Source organism: Oncorhynchus clarkii, chromosome 17, assembly GCF_045791955.1.
Source record: "Oncorhynchus clarkii lewisi isolate Uvic-CL-2024 chromosome 17, UVic_Ocla_1.0, whole genome shotgun sequence".
In the NCBI taxonomy this organism is placed as follows: Eukaryota; Metazoa; Chordata; class Actinopteri; order Salmoniformes; family Salmonidae; genus Oncorhynchus; species Oncorhynchus clarkii.
The window spans coordinates 42,083,618-42,103,769 of record NC_092163.1 but is presented as its reverse complement, the minus strand read 5'-3'; the positions used below and the strand labels follow the sequence as shown (position 1 = coordinate 42,103,769).

General features: G+C 44.2%; 1 protein-coding gene across 18 annotated transcripts in view; it reads right to left on the bottom strand.

Annotated features, from left to right (window-relative positions):
• Positions 1-5,944: 5,944 nt before the first annotated feature.
• Positions 5,945-20,152, bottom strand: part of LOC139370870 (neurofascin homolog (chicken) a) — a 149,343-nt gene continuing 135,135 nt past the window's right edge. For 17 of the 18 annotated variants that reach the window (XM_071110706.1, XM_071110720.1, XM_071110713.1 and 14 more), the window contains one exon: positions 5,945-10,049. In XM_071110706.1, coding sequence (XP_070966807.1) covers positions 9,821-10,049 — 229 coding nt within the window. In that variant the 3' untranslated portion in view covers positions 5,945-9,820. Of the gene's footprint in view, positions 10,050-18,820; positions 18,850-20,152 lie in introns of those variants that run through there. The other variant, XR_011627192.1, reaches the window with a different exon arrangement.

Here is a 20,152-nt window from a genome sequence, read left to right as displayed (position 1 = left end):
GGAGGGGAAGGGACATTTTGCCTGGTTAGGGTTGTCTTTAGGGTTGTCACATTGTGTAATGACTTCCAAGTTAGATGGCATCCCTGTGTGGGTATGTTAGACTGCTTCCCTGTGTGAGGACTTCTATGTTAGACTGCTTCCCTGTGTGAGGACTTCTATGTTATACTGCTTCCCTGTGAGGGGACTTCTATGTTAGACTGCTTCCCTGTGAGGGGACTTCTATGTTATACTGCTTCCCTGTGTGAGGACTTCTATGTTAGACTGCTTCCCTGTGTGGGGACTTCTATGTTATACTGCTTCCCTGTGTGGGGACTTCTATGTTAGACTGCTTCCCTGTGTGGGGACTTCTATGTTATACTGCTTCCCTGTGTGAGGACTTCTATGTTAGACTGCTTCCCTGTGTGGGGACTTCTATGTTATACTGCTTCCCTGTGAGGGGACTTCTGTGTTAGACTGCTTCCCTGTGTGGGGAATTCTGTGTTAGACTGCATCCCTGTGAGGGGACTTCTATGTTAGACTGCTTCCCTGTGTGGGGACTTCTACGTTAGACTGCTTCCCTGTGTGGGGACTTCTATGTTAGACTGCATCCCTGTGAAGGGACTTTTGTGTTAGACTGCATCCCTGTGAAGGGACTTCTATATTAGACTGCGTCCCTGTGAAAGGGACTCCCTTTGTGTGTCCCTTCTAAGTGTCTCAGCAGTGTAGCGAATTCTTCATCATTCAGAATCTCTGTAGAGCAACGACCGTGCTCCACTGTAGTGACATGGTCCTTACAAACAGTTCTACTGTGGCCCAGTGAATCATAGTATTCCACTTTCTTTTACCTGTCTAAGAATTACTTAACAGTGCCCAATTAATGACACAGCTGATGAATGAATGACTCATTAGCAGCTACAGTACTTCATTTAGGCCTTTGAGAGCAAAGGCCAATCCGTATCGCAGAAGTTCAGCTTTACAGCGTGATTGAAATGTAAAGGTAATGTTCCCTTGTTAGCGGAGACGGCATTCCCGGTAACCGCTGCACGTCGGCTCAATCTGAAATGACCTTTACATCTCTACCGCACAATCTGTAATGCTTCAGCGATACAGGTTGAATAGAGTGTTCAAATGTCAACGCAACATTTGCCTTAACTGCAGACAATAGAATTATGGAATGTCTTGCCCTTTGAATTAGGGTCTGTAGAATATGGAGTTGTGTTGTCGTTTTAATTGCGGAGTATTTTGCCATATACTAGCTGTCAGTCAAACTGGGCATTCATTCTGAGTGCTTAAGTTTAGAGTTCCGGTTTGATATATGGTTAAACTTAAGTTCAGGCATTCATTCAGAGTGGTTATCGCGAAGCGAGGCGGCCGACAGAGATGGCCGCCTCGCTTCGCGTTCCTAGGAAACTATGCAGTTTTTTGTTTTTTCTTACATTAGTACCCCAGGTCATCTTAGGTTTCATCACATACAGTCGAGAAGAACTACTGAATATAAGATCAGCGTCAACTCACCATCAGTACGACCAAGAATACGCTTTTCGCGACGCGGATCCTGTGCTCTGCCTTACAAACAGGACAACGGAGTGGATCCCATGCAGCGACCCAAAAAAACGACTCCGAAAAAGAGGGAAACGAGGCGGTCTTCTGGTCAGACTCCGGAGACGGGCACATCGTGCACCATTCCCTAGCATTCTTCTTGCCAATGTCCAGTCTCTTGACAACAAGGTTGATGAAATCCGAGCAAGGGTAGCATTCCAGAGGGACATCAGAGACTGTAACGTTCTTTGCTTCACGGAAACGTGGCTTACTGGAGAGACGCTATCCGAAGCGGTGCAGCCAACAGGTTTCTCCACGCATCGCGCAGACAGGAAAAAACATCTTTCTGGTAAAAAGAGGGGCGGGGGCGTATGCCTTATGACTAACGTGACATGGTGTGATGAAAGAAACATACAGGAACTCAAATCCTTCTGTTCACCTGATTTAGAATTCCTCACAATCAAATGTAGACCGCATTATCTACCAAGAGAATTCTCTTCGATTATAATCACAGCCGTATATATCCCCCCCCAAGCAGACACATCGTTGGCTCTGAATGAACTTTATTTGACTCTTTGCAAACTGGAAACCATTTATTCGGAGGCTGCATTCATTGTAGCTGGGGATTTTAACAAGGCTAATCTGAAAACAAGACTCCCCAAATTTTATCAGCATATCGATTGCGCAACCAGGGGTGGAAAGACCTTGGATCATTGTTACTCTAACTTCCGCGACGCATATAAGGCCCTGCCCCGCCCCCCTTTCGGAAAAGCTGACCACGACTCCATTTTGTTGATCCCTGCCTACAGACAGAAACTAAAACAAGAGGCTCCCACGCTGAGGTCTGTCCAACGCTGGTCCGACCAAGCTGACTCCACACTCCAAGACTGCTTCCATCACGTGGACTGGGACATGTTTCGTATTGCGTCAGACAACAACATTGACGAATACGCTGATTCGGTGTGCGAGTTCATTAGAACGTGCGTTGAAGATGTCGTTCCCATAGCAACGATTAAAACATTCCCTAACCAGAAACCGTGGATTGATGGCAGCATTCGTGTGAAACTGAAAGCGCGAACCACTGCTTTTAATCAGGGCAAGGTGTCTGGTAACATGACCGAATACAAACAGTGCAGCTATTCCCTCCGCAAGGCTATCAAACAAGCTAAGCGTCAGTACAGAGACAAAGTAGAATCTCAATTCAACGGCTCAGACACAAGAGGCATGTGGCAGGGTCTACAGTCAATCACGGACTACAGGAAGAAATCCAGCCCAGTCACGGACCAGGATGTCCTGCTCCCAGGCAGACTAAATAATTTTTTTGCCCGCTTTGAGGACAATACAGTGCCACTGACACGGCCTGCAACGAAAACTTGCGGTCTCTCCTTCACTGCAGCCGAGGTGAGTAAGACATTTAAACGTGTTAACCCTCGCAAGGCTGCAGGCCCAGACGGCATCCCCAGCCGCGCCCTCAGAGCATGCGCAGACCAGCTGGCCGGTGTGTTTACGGACATATTCAATCAATCCCTATACCAGTCTGCTGTTCCCACATGCTTCAAGAGGGCCACCATTGTTCCTGTTCCCAAGAAAGCTAAGGTAACTGAGCTAAACGACTACCGCCCCGTAGCACTCACTTCCGTCATCATGAAGTGCTTTGAGAGACTAGTCAAGGACCATATCACCTCCACCCTACCTGACACCCTAGACCCACTCCAATTTGCTTACCGCCCAAATAGGTCCACAGACGATGCAATCTCAACCACACTGCACACTGCCCTAACCCATCTGGACAAGAGGAATACCTATGTGAGAATGCTGTTCATTGACTACAGCTCGGCATTCAACACCATAGTACCCTCCAAGCTCGTCATCAAGCTTGAGACCCTGGGTCTCGACCCCGCCCTGTGCAACTGGGTACTGGACTTCCTGACGGGCCGCCCCCAGGTGGTGAGGGTAGGCAACAACATCTCCTCCCCGCTGATCCTCAACACTGGGGCCCCACAAGGGTGCGTTCTGAGCCCTCTCCTGTACTCCCTGTTCACCCACGACTGCGTGGCCACGCACGCCTCCAACTCAATCATCAAGTTTGCGGACGACACAACAGTGGTAGGCTTGATTACCAACAACGACGAGACGGCCTACAGGGAGGAGGTGAGGGCCCTCGGAGTGTGGTGTCAGGAAAATAACCTCACACTCAACGTCAACAAAACTAAGGAGATGATTGTGGACTTCAGGAAACAGCAGAGGGAACACCCCCCTATCCACATCGATGGAACAGTAGTGGAGAGGGTAGCAAGTTTTAAGTTCCTCGGCATACACATCACAGACAAACTGAATTGGTCCACTCACACAGACAGCATTGTGAAGAAGGCGCAGCAGCGCCTCTTCAACCTCAGGAGGCTGAAGAAATTCGGCTTGTCACCAAAAGCACTCACAAACTTCTACAGATGCACAATCGAGAGCATCCCGGCGGGCTGTATCACCGCCTGGTACGGCAACTGCTCCGCCCTCAACCGTAAGGCTCTCCAGAGGGTAGTGAGGTCTGCACAACGCATCACCGGGGGCAAACTACCTGCCCTCCAGGACACCTACACCACCCGATGTCACAGGAAGGCCATAAAGATCATCAAGGACATCAACCACCCGAGCCACTGCCTGTTCACCCCGCTATCATCCAGAAGGCGAGGTCAGTACAGGTGCATCAAAGCTGGGACCGAGAGACTGAAAAACAGCTTCTATCTCAAGGCTATCAGACTGTTAAACAGCCACCACTAACATTGAGTGGCTGCTGCCAACACACTGACACTGACTCAACTCCAGCCACTTTAATAATGGGAATTGATGGGAAATGATGTAAATATATCACTAGCCACTTTAAACAATGCTACCTTATATAATGTTACTTACCCTACATTATTCATCTCATAGGCATACGTATATACTGTACTCTATATCATCGACTGTATCCTTATGTAATACATGTATCACTAGCCACTTTAACTATGCCACTTTGTTTACATACTCATCTCATATGTATATACTGTACTCGATACAATCTACTGTATCTGCCTATGCTGCTCTGTACCATCACTCATTCATATATCCTTATGTACATATTCTTTATCCCCTCACACTGTGTACAAGACAGTAGTTTTGGAATTGTTAGTTAGATTACTTGTTGGTTATTACTGCATTGTCGGAACTAGAAGCACAAGCATTTCGCTACACTCGCATTAACATCTGCTAACCATGTGTATGTGACAAATAAAATTTGATTTGATTTGATTTGATAAACTGACAGAGTGTGCTAGTGTAGTGCCGTAAATGGCTGAAATGTAATACTGCTTGTATATATGAGACACAGTTATGGCTCCAAGGTAATTACAGGACAGAAAGATGGTTATTTGTGAAAGAATAACAAGTCTCGTGTTTAACAATTACATTTACTTCGAGGAATCTCAACCAGCCATGATATCATGAACACACCATCTCATTAGGATGCAGCATCTTATAACCACCATATAAAACGATTACTGTTCTCCAATTCCAGACTCTAATGCAATGTCCTCCTTGCCTTGGTTAAACCTGATCACAATGCAATCCCAATTTGTCAGTGAAGTCTACATTTCTCCCTCTGCGTCCAAGTAACCTAATTCCCTTCATGTAGAGAGAGGAGGGTGTAACTACAGAACACTATCGTGAGACACGGGAATGAGCGGGTGTAGTGTAGTTTTCGTCAGCACCAGCCACCGATACGTTCACTAATGGCTTTTATGGGTGACGTATTTGACAGAGAGAGGCTAAGGAGAGAGGTCTGTGGCTCTCTTTAGAAAGGCGACATGGTGGCGTGGTTAGGACATTAGTATTTACAAGCCTTGTGGGGGTCAAGGCAGGGAGAATGGATTCAGCCTTCTTCAATAAAACATACCATCAACCTACTACAACTCCCCCTCTCTCTCTTTTGGTCTGCCAGCTGATTTATTGTTGTGCTGCTTGTATTAATCTTGCCAGTGTTTTGGGGTTTGTTGTCGGCATGGAGGGGGAACAGTAGCCCTGCCAGTTTAATAGGAATGATGTAATCCACTCTAGGCATATATCAGAAGATAAATGAGTAAGTTACTTAAGGTAGGGCTGTTTGGTGGCTAAAACAAGACTGGGCCAGGGTCCAGTAGTGCTTAACCTTTAATGCTAAACCTAGACTGATAAAAACTATTTCAAGCTCCAAGAATGTATATCTGTACGTGTATAGAATTTCAAACAGTTTTTTGTAATAAAACAGATTGACTGATGCACAAATATACTCAGTAAACACAGTAAACAATTACCTTTTCTGGATTTTGAAGTTTCCAGCCTCTGGGAAGTGATTGAATAGTACGAGTAGTGTTGACATGGACAGAACCGTAGAAGATAAAGACAATAGCCAGGATTTAGAGAAAAAGAGAATGCTTTACTATAAAGAAGGCGTTTCTAGCCGAAGTTGCAACATCTCATCATACACGCATACATTGTGAATATATTAATATGCCATTTCTCCGTTGATTAGATGTACGTTACAAAAGCTGTTCTTTTGCGAGTAGAGGCTTGACGGACGAGCTGCTTTGATACACTTATAATTGTAAAAGTAAAAAGCAGAAATGAAAATCATTTCAATTAACAAGAACATGAACAATAACAATACATGCGCCAATTTTATAATTGTTATGGGCATCTCGTTGAAGAATAAAATCGCAGTTTTGCAGAATCTAAAAATCAAGTGAACTCAAAGCTGTGAAAATGCACATTGATACTTTTACATTTTTGTTACCCCTTGATAGTTTAAAAGTTATTTGCTATTCTAAGGGAGAAGTCGTGTCGATGATACACACATTACAAACGGAACAAAAAAACACTACTCCTTATGCACCTCCAGTAAACGTGCTCAAACAAATAAAAATACAGAAGAAAGCACTGTGTATCAGCAAATATGCATTATTATATTTTCTGTTTTCTAGCCAGTTCACTAATTACCCCTTACGGATCCATACGGGGAAAGGAGAAAGGCTGTCAGGGGAAACGGCTTGTACAGAACTCAAACAACGGTGAGTTCAAGGCCAAATCCGTCATCGAACATTCTGTGATTCAGTCGTTTTTAAGGGTTGTTGGAGGTTCGTGATTGGACTGCTTCTCTGTGCATTTTGTCTTGTTGAGGAAAGCATATAGCAACAGGAAAGGCACTGTATTGTGTCTCTGCCAGCACTCCTGGCCTCCTGTGTCCTCATGTTAATACAGTGGTCAGGTGTCTGTGCATGGTAGGCTAATGTAGTCAATACCCGGTGGTCACGGTGAACTTTACCACAAAGAAACAACATGAAAAACAAATGGGTCAAAACTTGCTTTGACATACTGGAGAAAGAAGGTTTAAAGAGGACCCGTTCACAGAGGATGTTGATGGCCATACAGTATATTCCATTTTTTTAAAGTCTAAGATGAGGAGGAAGGCAGAACACAAGACATATCTTTAAATAAGTGAAGCACACGACCAAATCTGTCCCTTTCAAAATGGCCACCAGCCACTGGGCTGTCACCAGGAGGAGTGGAGCAGCAGGCATGTTAGGTGAATGGCATGATGGGAGAATGAGTCTGTGCAGCCTTGAGAAAGTCTGGGGTTGCCTTATTAAGAGACGACAATACAAAAACAAACAAAATAGGGGAAAATTGGCTATCCGTTACCTCAGCAAATGCTTTTTTTTCATACCTATTGAACAGGTGTGTGCAGTATGCTACAACAACACATTTCATTAGCAGTTTTTATTTACACCATAATGTGGCTGACTACTTTATACCTGTTCCACAACATAGTGTTATTTCTCAACTGTTTCTTTTGAATTAGTGATAATCAGAAAAGTGACGGACCGATAGACAAGTCACAAGCCATATATTACAATTTCAAAGCAAGTTGTTAGGGACAACATCAATTGAGTCATTTTGAGTCCCCAATCGTAATCAAAGCTACATTGCAAAGGTCCACATGACATCATTCTTGGGATGCACCAGGTACATTTGCTTGGTGGATACAGACTTGTGACTATTTCTTTACTCATAAAGCATTTCTGATAGATATTTACAAAGACATTTTGTTTCAGGACTTACGTGTACGCACAGTTACAGTATGTCAAACAAATAAGCAATGTTACATTTCTGTGTTAAGTTAAAGTTATATTAAATAAATTCTAATACCAACATGGAATATTAACAGTAATACAAACATGAATACTCAACATGAAGAGCAGCACAATGAATAGATCGACACAACGTCTTTAATGGTGACAGTCATTGTTGTTAGTTTACAGAAGAATACCCATAGCAACAGAAGATGTGTCATACAGCAGAATTTTCTTTTCTTATGTACAATAACAAATCCCGTTAAGTTTTTTTATCGTGGCTTTCAGAGTGGGCTCTGATGTGATACCATGAATTCAGTTGGTCAAAAATGTGTATTCAACAATTAATGAGTGAATTACTAATATATTAATTAACACTATCGACATAATGTAATAAATTAAAATATAAAATAGTAATCTGAAATACAATGTGACCTCTGTTAGCTAATTGTCATTTGTTAGCTAAGATCTATTTGATTTAACGTGAAAGACTTTAGTAACGCTGTTGTGATAGGTTGTAAAAGTGGGTGTTGAGCTTTCTACCGCTTCAAGAGGTGAAACATCAAGGAAGACTCATGAATGAGTTCTACTATTGAAAGGATCAAATGGTAAAATGGAGGTCCACCAATGTATTAGTATCGATGTGTTCTAACTTCTTCACACTTCCTTGACATACTGACTTCGTATGACAATGATGACTAGGGCCAGGTGGAATCTGCAGGGACGCTCATTACCTACACAGAGTTGTCTGTATCCTATATTCAAAGACATTGAATATGTTTTGTAGCAGTATTTCGTTTCGTTTTGACTTCAAGAGTCAATAGGATTCCAAATAATTTCTAGAAGTTTGAAGGTGAAGACATGCCTCTACAGATTCTGCCTGTCCCATAACGAGACCAGTTATAAAAGAAGCAGACAAAAGAGGTGCCGATCAAGCCTAGCCTAAGGATCACAGCCATGCTAAACAGGAAGTAAACAAGAAGTGAGTCACCTCCTTGGAGCACCATTCACCATAGAGATGGACAGACAGTCTGTAGCAGTTTACCAAGCAGAGCAAACCTCCTCTCCATGCTACTTTTCCTTTGTCTCTTGCACTAAAGTACTACCATGCTTGAAAACATTTTTTTTTCTTCAAATGTCATTTATAACTGACATAGTATAGGCTTGTACCATAACAAAGCTTGAGGCAGGAATGGCATTGCTATAGCTGTGGCCATTTTGAATATCTCCACACGACTTGAGATTGGAGGTGAAACAGAAGTACATTTACCACAGCGGGATGGGGAGGGAACGATACCATTTCATTAAGCAAGTTATTCTTCTTTAAACCTGTGAGAATCAACACACACAAAAAAAAAAAAATTGGATTCATAACCAGACTTTACCCAAAAACATGAGGTGGTGGTAGTGCATAGTTTTGCAGCGCACTAGAAGGTGAGCTAGCAGTGTTTACAGCATTAATATATTCTAATGACTCGTCTATTGTACCAGAATTATCTCTCTTTGCGGAAATATCAATATGATAAACATATCTGCCGACATCCTGCTATGTTGGTGGTCCGTAGCTGATATGTTCACAGGGGGAGCGTCTGTGTCTCCTTCCCTAGGAATGCTGGGTAAAGACACAGGGGGCGTGATATGTGTGGGACGAAGAGGGGGATTGCGGGAAAAGCTGAGGACGTTGAAAACAAAAAAGCTCTAGTGCCACACAAAATGCTTGAAAACCTCTGCGTTGCCTCTTAGTCCTCTGTAGTTGAGGCCAGCCCTTTAGGCACACTAAAGTCTGTGTGATGGGCAGGAGGAGGAGGAGCATAGAGAAACTGGTACTGTTCAAGATTCCCAAACTTTGCCTCGGCAAGCCATTTTCTGGAGCTGACAATAAAGGCTTGGCTCACTGTATATGGTAGCTTCCATTCCATTCCATTCGCACCCCCTTATTTCTCAGAGGAATGGTTTCTCCGCCCGCTTAAAGAGGCCAAACAGTTTCCAGGCAGGCGTTGTGTGTTTACGTGTGTATACGTGTTTTTATAGATTCATATATATATATATTCATATTCATATCTGTGTTTGTGTGTGTGTGTGGTAGTAGTAGTGGTGGTAATAGCACCCTCCGACCGCTAAGGGGAGCTCCTCAGATCCCCAGGCCGAGGCGGGCGGGGGGGTTATGCCAGCGAGTAGATGGCGTTAACGGGTGAGGTGGCCTCTGAGCTTTCATTGCCCTCTGTTTCGTCCTTGTCCTTCTTGACTGTGTACTGGCCAATGAAGGAGCCGTCCTCGTTGAACTGGCCATCCCCTCCCTCGCCGTAGTCTACCAGGCTGTCGTCACTCTCCTTCACCCCGCCGTCCAGAGAGTTCTGGCTGCCCTGCAGAGGCTTGTTGTCCTCGTCGCTGCTACAAAGGGTAAAAAAGTCAAAGGTTAGACTCCGCCTGTGAAGTCATCGACACGGTCATCACCGCAAGTGAGTCCTTACCGTCCCAAAGGTTAAGCGGGAGAGAGAATAAGGGTCAGGGGTCAGAGGAGAACTGGGGAAGGGAACAACTGTATACAAAAGAAGTGTTGATTGTAGTTTTCCGCAGGTCTTTCTCTTACAGATCATCACAGACTGAAGCTGAGGTCATTCAGTTCACACTGGAACCCAATCACTTTTAAAAAAACAATTTTGGAACAACATCGATACTTGCCTTTAGCTATGATATAAAAACACTGGCAGTTGTCAACCAGAGTGCAATAATATAAGCTTGCTGAAATAAATACTGTAGTCTACAATAACTGCTACAGCACCGCTGAGTCATTGGGGAAGCTGTATGTTGCCCTTAAATGCTCAAACCAACGCATTCTCATACATACACATGCCACTCAGCCTGGACTATGTTCTGATGTGAGATCTGTGCATTAACTTCAAGCTCACACACAAAGCAGAGTGTTGCAGGGATTAGACACTTTGTGTGAAAGCTCAATTTAGAGTTGGTGAGCGTATCTCAGTTCAGAACATGTCCCTATGTCTTCTACCTCTGCAGTAGGGAGAGAGAACTGTCATGCAGAGGGACACTGGTGCTATCAACCAACATTAGCTCTCTAGACTCTTACAACAGGCAGATAGCAAACAGCAGAAAGGCATTACCAGAGCAGAGGGAAGAGAAAAAGATGCAAGTTTAGCTCTTCAACAGTCTTTCCATCATATTTGGAGGTGTTGAATATTTATCTTGGCTGTAGAAAGGATCGATCTACAAACCAGACTGTGTTGACATTTTCTTCTGTGATTTGCTGGTGTGGTACTGTATCAAGGCTGGCCAGTTAGTAGACAAACTACGTCGGAATATAATCTGACAGAGATTACCTGAAGTCATGGCTCTGAGCACACAGGTCATCAACCAAAAATGACCAAGGAAACCAGACCGAACAGTATCAACAATAGTAAATAAGAGTCTGGTAGCAACAGTTGTGATGTGTGTGTGCATGTGTGTGCGTGAGTGAGTGAGTGCATGTGCGCTAAGGCGCAGAGAATCAGAGCAGATGTTCAGTTCTGGTCAGGTGTTCAGCAGTCTGATGGATTGTAGATACAAAGTGTCTCAGTGATGTACTGGGCCATCTTCACCACACACTGGAGGGCCTTCGGTTGTGGACGGAGCAATTCCGGTACCAGGCCATGATGAAACTGGTAAGGACGCTCTCGATGGTGTATTTGGAGAGGACCCGGGGTGGAATGCCAAATTTCTTCAGACGCCTTAGGAGGTAGAGGCACTGTTGCGCCCTCTTGACAAGAGTGGTGGTATTGTTGGTTCATATCAAGTAATCGGTTACATGGCCCCAGAGGAATTTAAAACTACTGGCTCTCTCTTCTGCAGTCCGGTTGATGTGGATCGGGGCATGTGCCAGTTCACTTACATCCTCCCTATAGGCTGACTGGTTGATGTTGGTTATCAGTGTGGAGGAGGTTATTGCCAATCTTCACAGCCTGTGGTCCATCAGGAAGTTCAGGATCCAGCTGTAGAAGGTAGGCCCAGGGCTCTAAGCTTGGTGACGAGCTTGGAGGGAACAATAGTGTTGAATGGTGAACTGATGTCAATGAACAGCATTCTCACGTAGGTGTTCCTTTTGTCAAGATGTGTAAGGGCCGTGTGAATAGCGATAGAAATGGCATCTTCATTGGATCTGTTGGAGCGTCAGGGAAATTAGAGTGGGTCCAATGCACCTGTCATGCTGGCCATGATGTAGGCTATGACCAGCCTCTCGAAAGCACTAAATGATGACACGGGTGAGGGCGACGCGGCGATAGTCATTTAGGCATGTGAACTATTGGGCATTGGAAAAATGGTGGTCTCCTTGAAGCAAGTGGGGACTGCATCCTGGGATAGGGACAGGTTGAAGATGTCAGAGAAGACGCCCGCGAGATGGTCAGCCACACTCTGAAGATGCAGTCAGAGATGCCATTTGGCTGGTGACTTTGTGAATATTCCCTCTTGAGATCTTTCCTCACATCAGCCTTGAGGAGCGAAAGCACCTGGTCATCCGGAGCAGAGAGATACTTCTTGGATGGCTCTGTATTGTCTGCCCCAAAGCGAGCACAGAAGATGTTAAACTCATCTTGGAGGGAGGCTTCGGTTGGCACCAATCCGCTGGATTTGCCTTTGTAGTCAGCAATAGCCTGTAGTCCTTGCCGCATGTCGCAAGTCTGAGTTGTCGAACGAATGGATTTGCGGAGCTTGTCCCTGCTTGCTTAGTGCACTTCCCACCGAGTCTTAGTGGTTTGTTCAGCTGACATTAAATGCTGTAGTACAGGCTCACAGCATGGTATGGATTTATCTGTTCATCCAGGGTTTTTGGTTGGGTTATGTCCAGATTGGTATTGTGTGTACAACATCATCAACACATCTTCTAATGAAGCCTGTGACTGACGATGTACACTGTTCAAAAAAATAAAGGGAACACTTAAACAACACAATGTAACTCCAAGTCAATCCCACTTCTGTGAAATCAAACTGTCAGCAACACTGATTGACAAATTTCACATGCTGTTGTGCAAATGGAATAGACAACAGGTGAAAATTATAGGCAATTAGCAAGACACCCCCAATAAAGGAGTGGTTCTGCAGGTGGGGACCACAGACCACTTCTCAGTTCCTATGCTTCCTGGCTGATGTTTTGGTCACTTTTGAATGCTGGCGGTGCTTTCACTCTAGTGGTAGCATGAGACGAAGTCTACAACCCACACAAGTGGCTCAGGTAGTGCAGCTCATCCAGGATGGCACATCAATGCGAGCTGTGGCAAGAAGGTTTGCTGTGTCTGTCAGCGTGGTGTCCAAAGCATGGAGGCGCTACCAGGAGACAGGCCAGTACATCAGGAGACGTGGAGGAGGCCGTAGGAGGGCAACAACCCATCAGCAGGACCGCTACCTCTGCCTTTGTGCAAGGAGGAGCAGGAGGAGCACTGCCAGAGCCCTGCAAAAAGACCTCCAGCAGGCCACAAATGTGCATGTGTCTGCTCAAACGGTCAGAAACAGACTCCATGAGGGTGGTATGAGGGCCCGACGTCTACAGGTGGGGGTTGTGCTTACAGCCCAACACCGTGCAGGACGTTTTTCATTTGCCAGAGAACACCAAGATTGGCAAATTCGTCACTGAAAGCAGGTTCACACTGTGCACATGTGACAGACGTGACAGTCTGGAGACGCCATGGAGAACATTCTGCTGCCTGCAACATCCTCCAGCATGACCGGTTTGGCGGTGGGTCAGTCATGATGTGGGGTGGCATTTCTTTGGGGGGCCGCACAGCCTCCATGTGCTCGCCAGTGGTAGCCTGACTGCCATTAGGTACCGAGATGAGATCCTCAGACCCCTTGTAAGACCATATGCTGGTGCGGTTGGCCCTGGGTTTCTCCTAATGCAAGACAATGCTAGACCTCATGTGGCTGGAGTGTGTCAGCAGTTCCTGCAAGAGGAAGGCATTGATGCTATGGACTGGCCTGCCCGTTCCCCAGACCTGAATCCAATTGAGCACATCTGGGACATCATGTCTCGCTCCATCAACCAACGCCACGTTGCACCACAGACTGTCCAGGAGTTGGCGGATGCTTTAGTCCAGGTCTGGGAGAAGATCCCTCAGGAGACCAACCGCCACCTCATCAGGAGCATGCCCAGGCGTTGTAGGGAGGTCATACAGACACGTGGAGGCCACACACACTACTGAGCCTCATTTTGACTTGTTTTAAGGACATTACAACAAAGTTGGATCAGCCGGTAGTGTGGTTTTCCACTTTAATTTTGAGTGTCACTCCAAATCCAGACCTCCATGGGTTGATAAATTTGATTTCCATTGATAATTTTTGTCTGATTTTGTTGTCAGCACATTCAACTATGTAAAGAAAAAAGTATTTAATAAGAATATTTAATTCATTCAGATCTAGGATGTGATATTTTTGTGTTCCCTTTATTTTTTTGAGCAGTGTATATTCCTCAATGTTAATGGATAAGTTCTGGGTGGATGAATAAAATAAAACATCTAATCAGTATTCTCAAAACAGTCCTGCAGCATTGAGTTTCATTCCTCTGTCCAGCTCCTCACTATTCTCTGTGTTGGTGGCTCCGTCTTGAGTTTCTGCTTGCAGGCATGGAGTAGGAACACAGAGCCGGGATCTTATTGGCTGAAGTGGGGGCGGGGGGTTGCTTTGTACGAGTCATGGATGTTTGTGTACAGATGGTCCCGCATGGTCCTCTCGTGAGGCAGGATACATGTTGGCGATACTTCAGAATAATTTTTTAAAGATTTTCTTGGTTAAAATCTCCTGCGAGAAAGACCCTCTTCCGGGTGAGAGGTTTCTTGCAGGCTAACGTTATTGTACAGTTCGCTGAGTGCCACCTTGCTGGTTGCTTATGGTGGTATGTACACAGCTGTGATAATAATACACATGAATGCCCTCAACATATAGTGGGGTTGGCATTTTAGCATCAGGAACTCCAGGTCGGTTGTGATCAGGAGCTCGAGATGTTTTTAATTTCATTACACAAGGAAATGTTGATGAGGAAGCATACACCTCCCCTACTCTTACCAGAAGCCACCATACGATCCATACGGAAAATGGAAACGCCATCTAGTCGGAAAGCAGAGTCGAGTGAGTTTCACGTAAGCCATGTCTCTGTAAAAACAAAGACACAGCATTCCCTGATGTCCCTCTGCGATTGAAGCCTTGCTCTGAGCTCAAAGTTTATTTTCCAGCAATTGGACATTAGCCATCAGGATACTACACTCTTAGAAAAAAGGGTTCCAAAGGGGTTCTTCGGCTGTCCCCTAAGGAGAACCCTTTTGGGTTCCATGTAGAACCCTCTGTATAAAGGACTCTACATGGAACACAAAAGGGTTCTACCTGGAACCAAAAAGGGTTCTTCAAATAGTTATCCTACGGGGACAGCAGAAGGACCCTTTTAGGTTTTCTTCATCACCGGCTTTGCCTTCGGTCAGGTAAGCCTGCTGTGCGAGGGACTATGGAACTAATGTATTATTCCAGATCTGGGAGGCTGAGCGATAAGTGTGTAGCTTCCGATCATGATCCAGAAGTGTTTGTCGGTCGTAGGAATATAGCACGAACATTCTGAGCAAACAAAGTAACAGTGAACGCAGAAAATGCAATACAAAAGCAATGTCAAGCAGGAACCGGCAAGACTCGCAGTCCTCAGAGCTGCCATCTTATCATACATGAGAGAGTGAGAGTCTAGAGAAGATAAGTAGACCAGAAAATAGAGAGAGTGAAATAGATGGGAGGAAACTGGATAACTGCACGGGATGTTTTTGATGTTTTAATCGATTAATATACTGAGAGAGGAATTTATCAGGAGTGTTAGAACTCACTCTCATACATACAATAGTGTATGTAGCCATTGGCCTTATACAGGCATGGTCAATGACAACCTTGATTTTTAGTAGAGCTGAGCAGATGGAGAAATTAACTTATTAGATTTTCACAACCCTCAAAATTCACTAAGATGTATCGAACCATAAGGTGAGAAGCATAGCAGCTGGCAAATACGAAACTATTGTCCATAGTTCTAAATCCACTCAAGAGTGGAGTATTACAGCTGAATTATGAGGACATCTCCACATTATATAATTGAATAAATCTACTAGAGTGGCAAAGTCATAAAAAAAAAAACTTGACTCAGGTCGCGGGTTTCCCAGCTTTCGTGTGTTGACCTTATCGCTCAAGCAATATTAGTGAGCCAGAAGGTTTAGAGGAGGTATAAAAGACCAAGCTTTCCCTCGACTTGAAACCTCTTTAGAATGAGAGGGTGTAGAATGATTCAATTATCTGATTAGATTATTTGTTAAGAAAGGAGCAAAGGTGGAAAAAGTAACTGGGAATACTTTATTCTACTGAAATAAGCTGCAGTGTCTGAAACTGCTTTCAAAACAAACTGTTTGATCTTTGTTATTTGAGCATTTTTTTCTATAAAGATGAATATTATCCAGCTCAATTAACATATCAATTGGACTAGAGGAATCAATTGCATAAATGTCAACATCAGTTTGTTACTTTCCACCTCCGCTTACTTCGACATGACTGGAATCAACAATATCTTGCATATTAAATGAGGATTTTAGTTGGTTAAACCGTAGTGAGAATATGTTTCATTCAATTGAAAACAGAATGGCCAATGTTCAGTCAATTCAACAGGTTGTGATTAGAGTGTGATTAGATATTAATCGATTAAAATCCAATGCAAGAAGTCTGAGCGATCTCAAAGTAAATAACGCATATTACTTCAGGGTTATTCTGGTTGTGGTGTGCACTGTGCAGAACAGGCTTCTACTCCTTCCATACCTTTTGAAGGAACAACTTGATTTGACCCAATGGGAACAGAAACCAAAACAGAAAGACAAAGGAAAAATACGTAAGGTGAGGAAGAACAAAAAACAGAGATGGCTAAAAACACACTGAACAGACAAACATACTGAATAAACACACGGACTGAAAATGAGATCCTAAATGAGATCTCGAATGGGGGGGGAATTGCTAACATACCTGAGTGATATAGACCTAAAATCACATTTACTAGTGGGTCAAAAACATTTGGGTGCCCATACATAGTTGCCCCATACTATGACATGAAACAAACAAAAACACAGATGAAGCAACAATAATCATTGGATCTGGAACAAAAAGCCGTAGAATGAGGTTTTACATAGCCAAAGGAAAATGGGATAACTATCTTTCTGGTCATGAGGTGCATCAAGGCTAGCTCTGGTCCACGGTGTGACGTGAGGCTTGAACCTTCTTCAACTGAAGAAAATGCCTTCTATGGAGGAATGAATGGACAGATGGAGGCCGTTGAAGCCGCCTCAAGCCGCAAGTAACACAAGGGACCAGAGCTACATCAAGGAACGCATCTGTGGGTTTGGCAATTGGCAAATGAAGGCCCTCACAGCTGAGTCTATAGCACAACAGAAAGTCAAACTGGATATTCCATAGACCAGGGATGGCCAGACCTTGTCCTGAAGAGCTGCAGAAGGTGCAGGCTTTTGTTCCAGCCCAGCTTTAACACCCAGATTCAAACAATCAACCAGTCTTCAATGTACAAACCACAGAACGTTACATCAAGTGTGTTAAAGCTGGGCTGGAACAAAAGCTTGCACACAGCGGCGTTCCAGAAGCAGGGTGGGCCACCACTGCCATAGAGTCACGCACATGCAGAGATAGAACTGTCAAAGTGTTTATACATCATAAATTAAGAAAAGTACTCCCCCACATGAAAAAATACTATACTCTATATTTTAGCAACAAGGCACGAGGGGGTGTGGTATATGGCCAATATACCACGTCTAAGGGCTGTTCTTACGCACAACGCAACGCGGAGTGCCTGGATACAGTGCTTAGCCGTGGAATATTGGCCATATACCACAAACCCCCGAGGTGCCTTATTGCTATTATACACTGGTTACCAACATCATTAGAGCAGTAACAAATGTTTTGTCATAACCGTGCTACACCACGGCTTTCAGCCAATCAGCATTCAGGGCTTGAACCCGCCGTTGATAATATGGTATAAATACTATAGTATTTATTGTAGTGTTTTTGCTAAAGTCTGCAAAAATACTACAGTGAATACTGTCTTATACTGTCATATTTACTGTAGTATAATGTATCATACTGTATTATACTGTAATATGTATAAATAGTGTATTAAAAGAAAACTGTATATACTATAGTAATTAATGTAGTGTTTTTGCAGATTGTAGTTTATTGTAGTATTTACTGTAGTGATTTGTGGACTGTACTACAGTATACTGTAGTGTTTTTGCAGACTGTTGTATACTGTAGTATTTACTGTAGTGTTTTTGCAGACATTACTGTAATATTTACTATAGCGTTTGATAGAAGTGGAGGGTTTCTCCTTCAGGAAACCTATTGGAGGAATAATAAAAGAGCACATTTTCCATAACCTGTGGGGAAACAATATATGTTCTAAACTTGGCATGTAGATTTCTCACTTATGGGTGGCACAAACTGCAATATGGGGAGGGGAATGGGCAAGGTATATGCAAATTCAATACGGTTGTTTTTACAATAATTTAAAAAGTGTACTGTTTTTACGGACTGTAGTGTTTTTACGGACATAACTTTAGTATTTATTACAGTGTTCTCTACAGTAAGTACTACACATGTTTAATGGATACTACAGTGTGTAGTCTAGTATTATACAGTATACTACAGTTTACTATAGTAAGTACTGTAGTATTCTATAGTACACTGTAGTATTTTTTCATGTGGGCCAGAACATACTAAGTTGACTCCTGCATGTTTATTTTTATCGACATATCTGTCAGTTTGACCCTTTTGAAGGCCGAGGTCGACTCAACCCGAAACGGGACAGAATAAACATTTGTTTATTGGGCGTGAGCAGCAGTGAATGTCAGGATGTAGGGAGGAAATAGTGTTGTACGTGTTGATATTTTATCTGCATACAAAGGCTTTGTCAGATGTTGCAAAATGTTCTCTGCTGCTTATTCCCCAAATTGGTTCCTCGAGGGTGTCAAACTCCAACGGAAGACCTTCCAACCTCCCTCCCTAAACCCTCTCTCCATCAGATTCTACCCTACACCTTCTTCCCTCCCTCCCTCCCTCTCACTTGAGCCCAAATTGATTTCCGTCCTCAGCCTTCACCTCTGCACCTGGTGGTTGCTGCCTTTTGAAATGTCAGCTGTTGGAAGAAAAACAAAGCAATTAACCTTAAGGGTAGGAAAACACGCTCAAAGCCTCGACAGAGACAAAGGGTTCAGGACTTCTCAGTGTTCACGATCAGTTTCAGGATCACCACATCACCTACTTGATCCATGAAACACTTGACAGCTCTCTAGGGAGAGATAAGAAAACCCTGCATATTCTCACTCTCCCTAGCTCTCCTTCGCTCTCTCTCTCATTTGCAAATTACCTGGATTTACTTGACACTTTATTACCTGATTAAATTGACACTTTCAGAGTATATTGAGATTAGTGGCTCTTCAGCTGTGGATCTAAAGTGATGCCTGTGGTACCACGAAATCTGCTTTTCCAACCCTGTGATATCCTGCAGACTGGTAATAAGAACAGGCCTTCACAGTACCGAGCCTTGGCTCACTGTCTGCGCACTTCAGCGGAGCCCTGAACACTAACACGCTTTTCTCACTTGAATGTCATGAGCCTGAGGCGACGCTTAAACCACAGCTATGATTAGCCTCACTTGCCCCATATTGAACACTTGCTGCTCTTAACCCTGAACAACCCATGGATGGATCTGGTCCCTGCCAAGACAACTCTCCACCAGAGGCCTGTATTGAACAGGTCCAGAACAGCCCTGGGCTTTAAGTTATTTTGCCTATTGTAATGGCTGTTGTTCTGCTTGTGAGGTAGCAGGTGTGGAACAGCCATGGCCAGGCCATGGATACACAGGGCAATAGATGATCTTAGCCTTAAGGTTAGGCCAAGGTAGCCCGGTGATGCATAACATGGTTTAGCCCTGAAGTGGGATTGTCCTATTCACTAACCTGCCTTGAAGGGAAAGTGGACCTAATTTTATGGAAGTAGACTATATACCCAAAGAGTCAGGGACTGATTATAGAAGCTTTTGTTAATTAGCTACAGCTTAGCTACATATTTCTGAAGTCCCTTGCCGGAAGCTGTGTAGGAACAACACTCTTCTCACTTCTCTCTGTGTATTCACACTACCCGGAGAGTCTCAGCTGCGCCCTGGTCACATGTTTGACACCCCGGGAACCGAGATATCTAAATTGGCTGGTGTACTGTGTCCACCTCCACCTCCACCACCCATCTCTCACTTTCCCCTTCTACCCCATGAACAGTAGTGCAAAGGGAGGAGGGTGAAGTTGGTCATAGACCATGATCTAACGTCACAGTTATTGCCTCACTTCCGCACCCCCACCATTACCCCGAACTCCCCCAATCTCACCCCCAAACCCGCAGGCAGCCCCCCCCCCCCAGTCTGGAGGGGAGTATCTGCCCCAGAC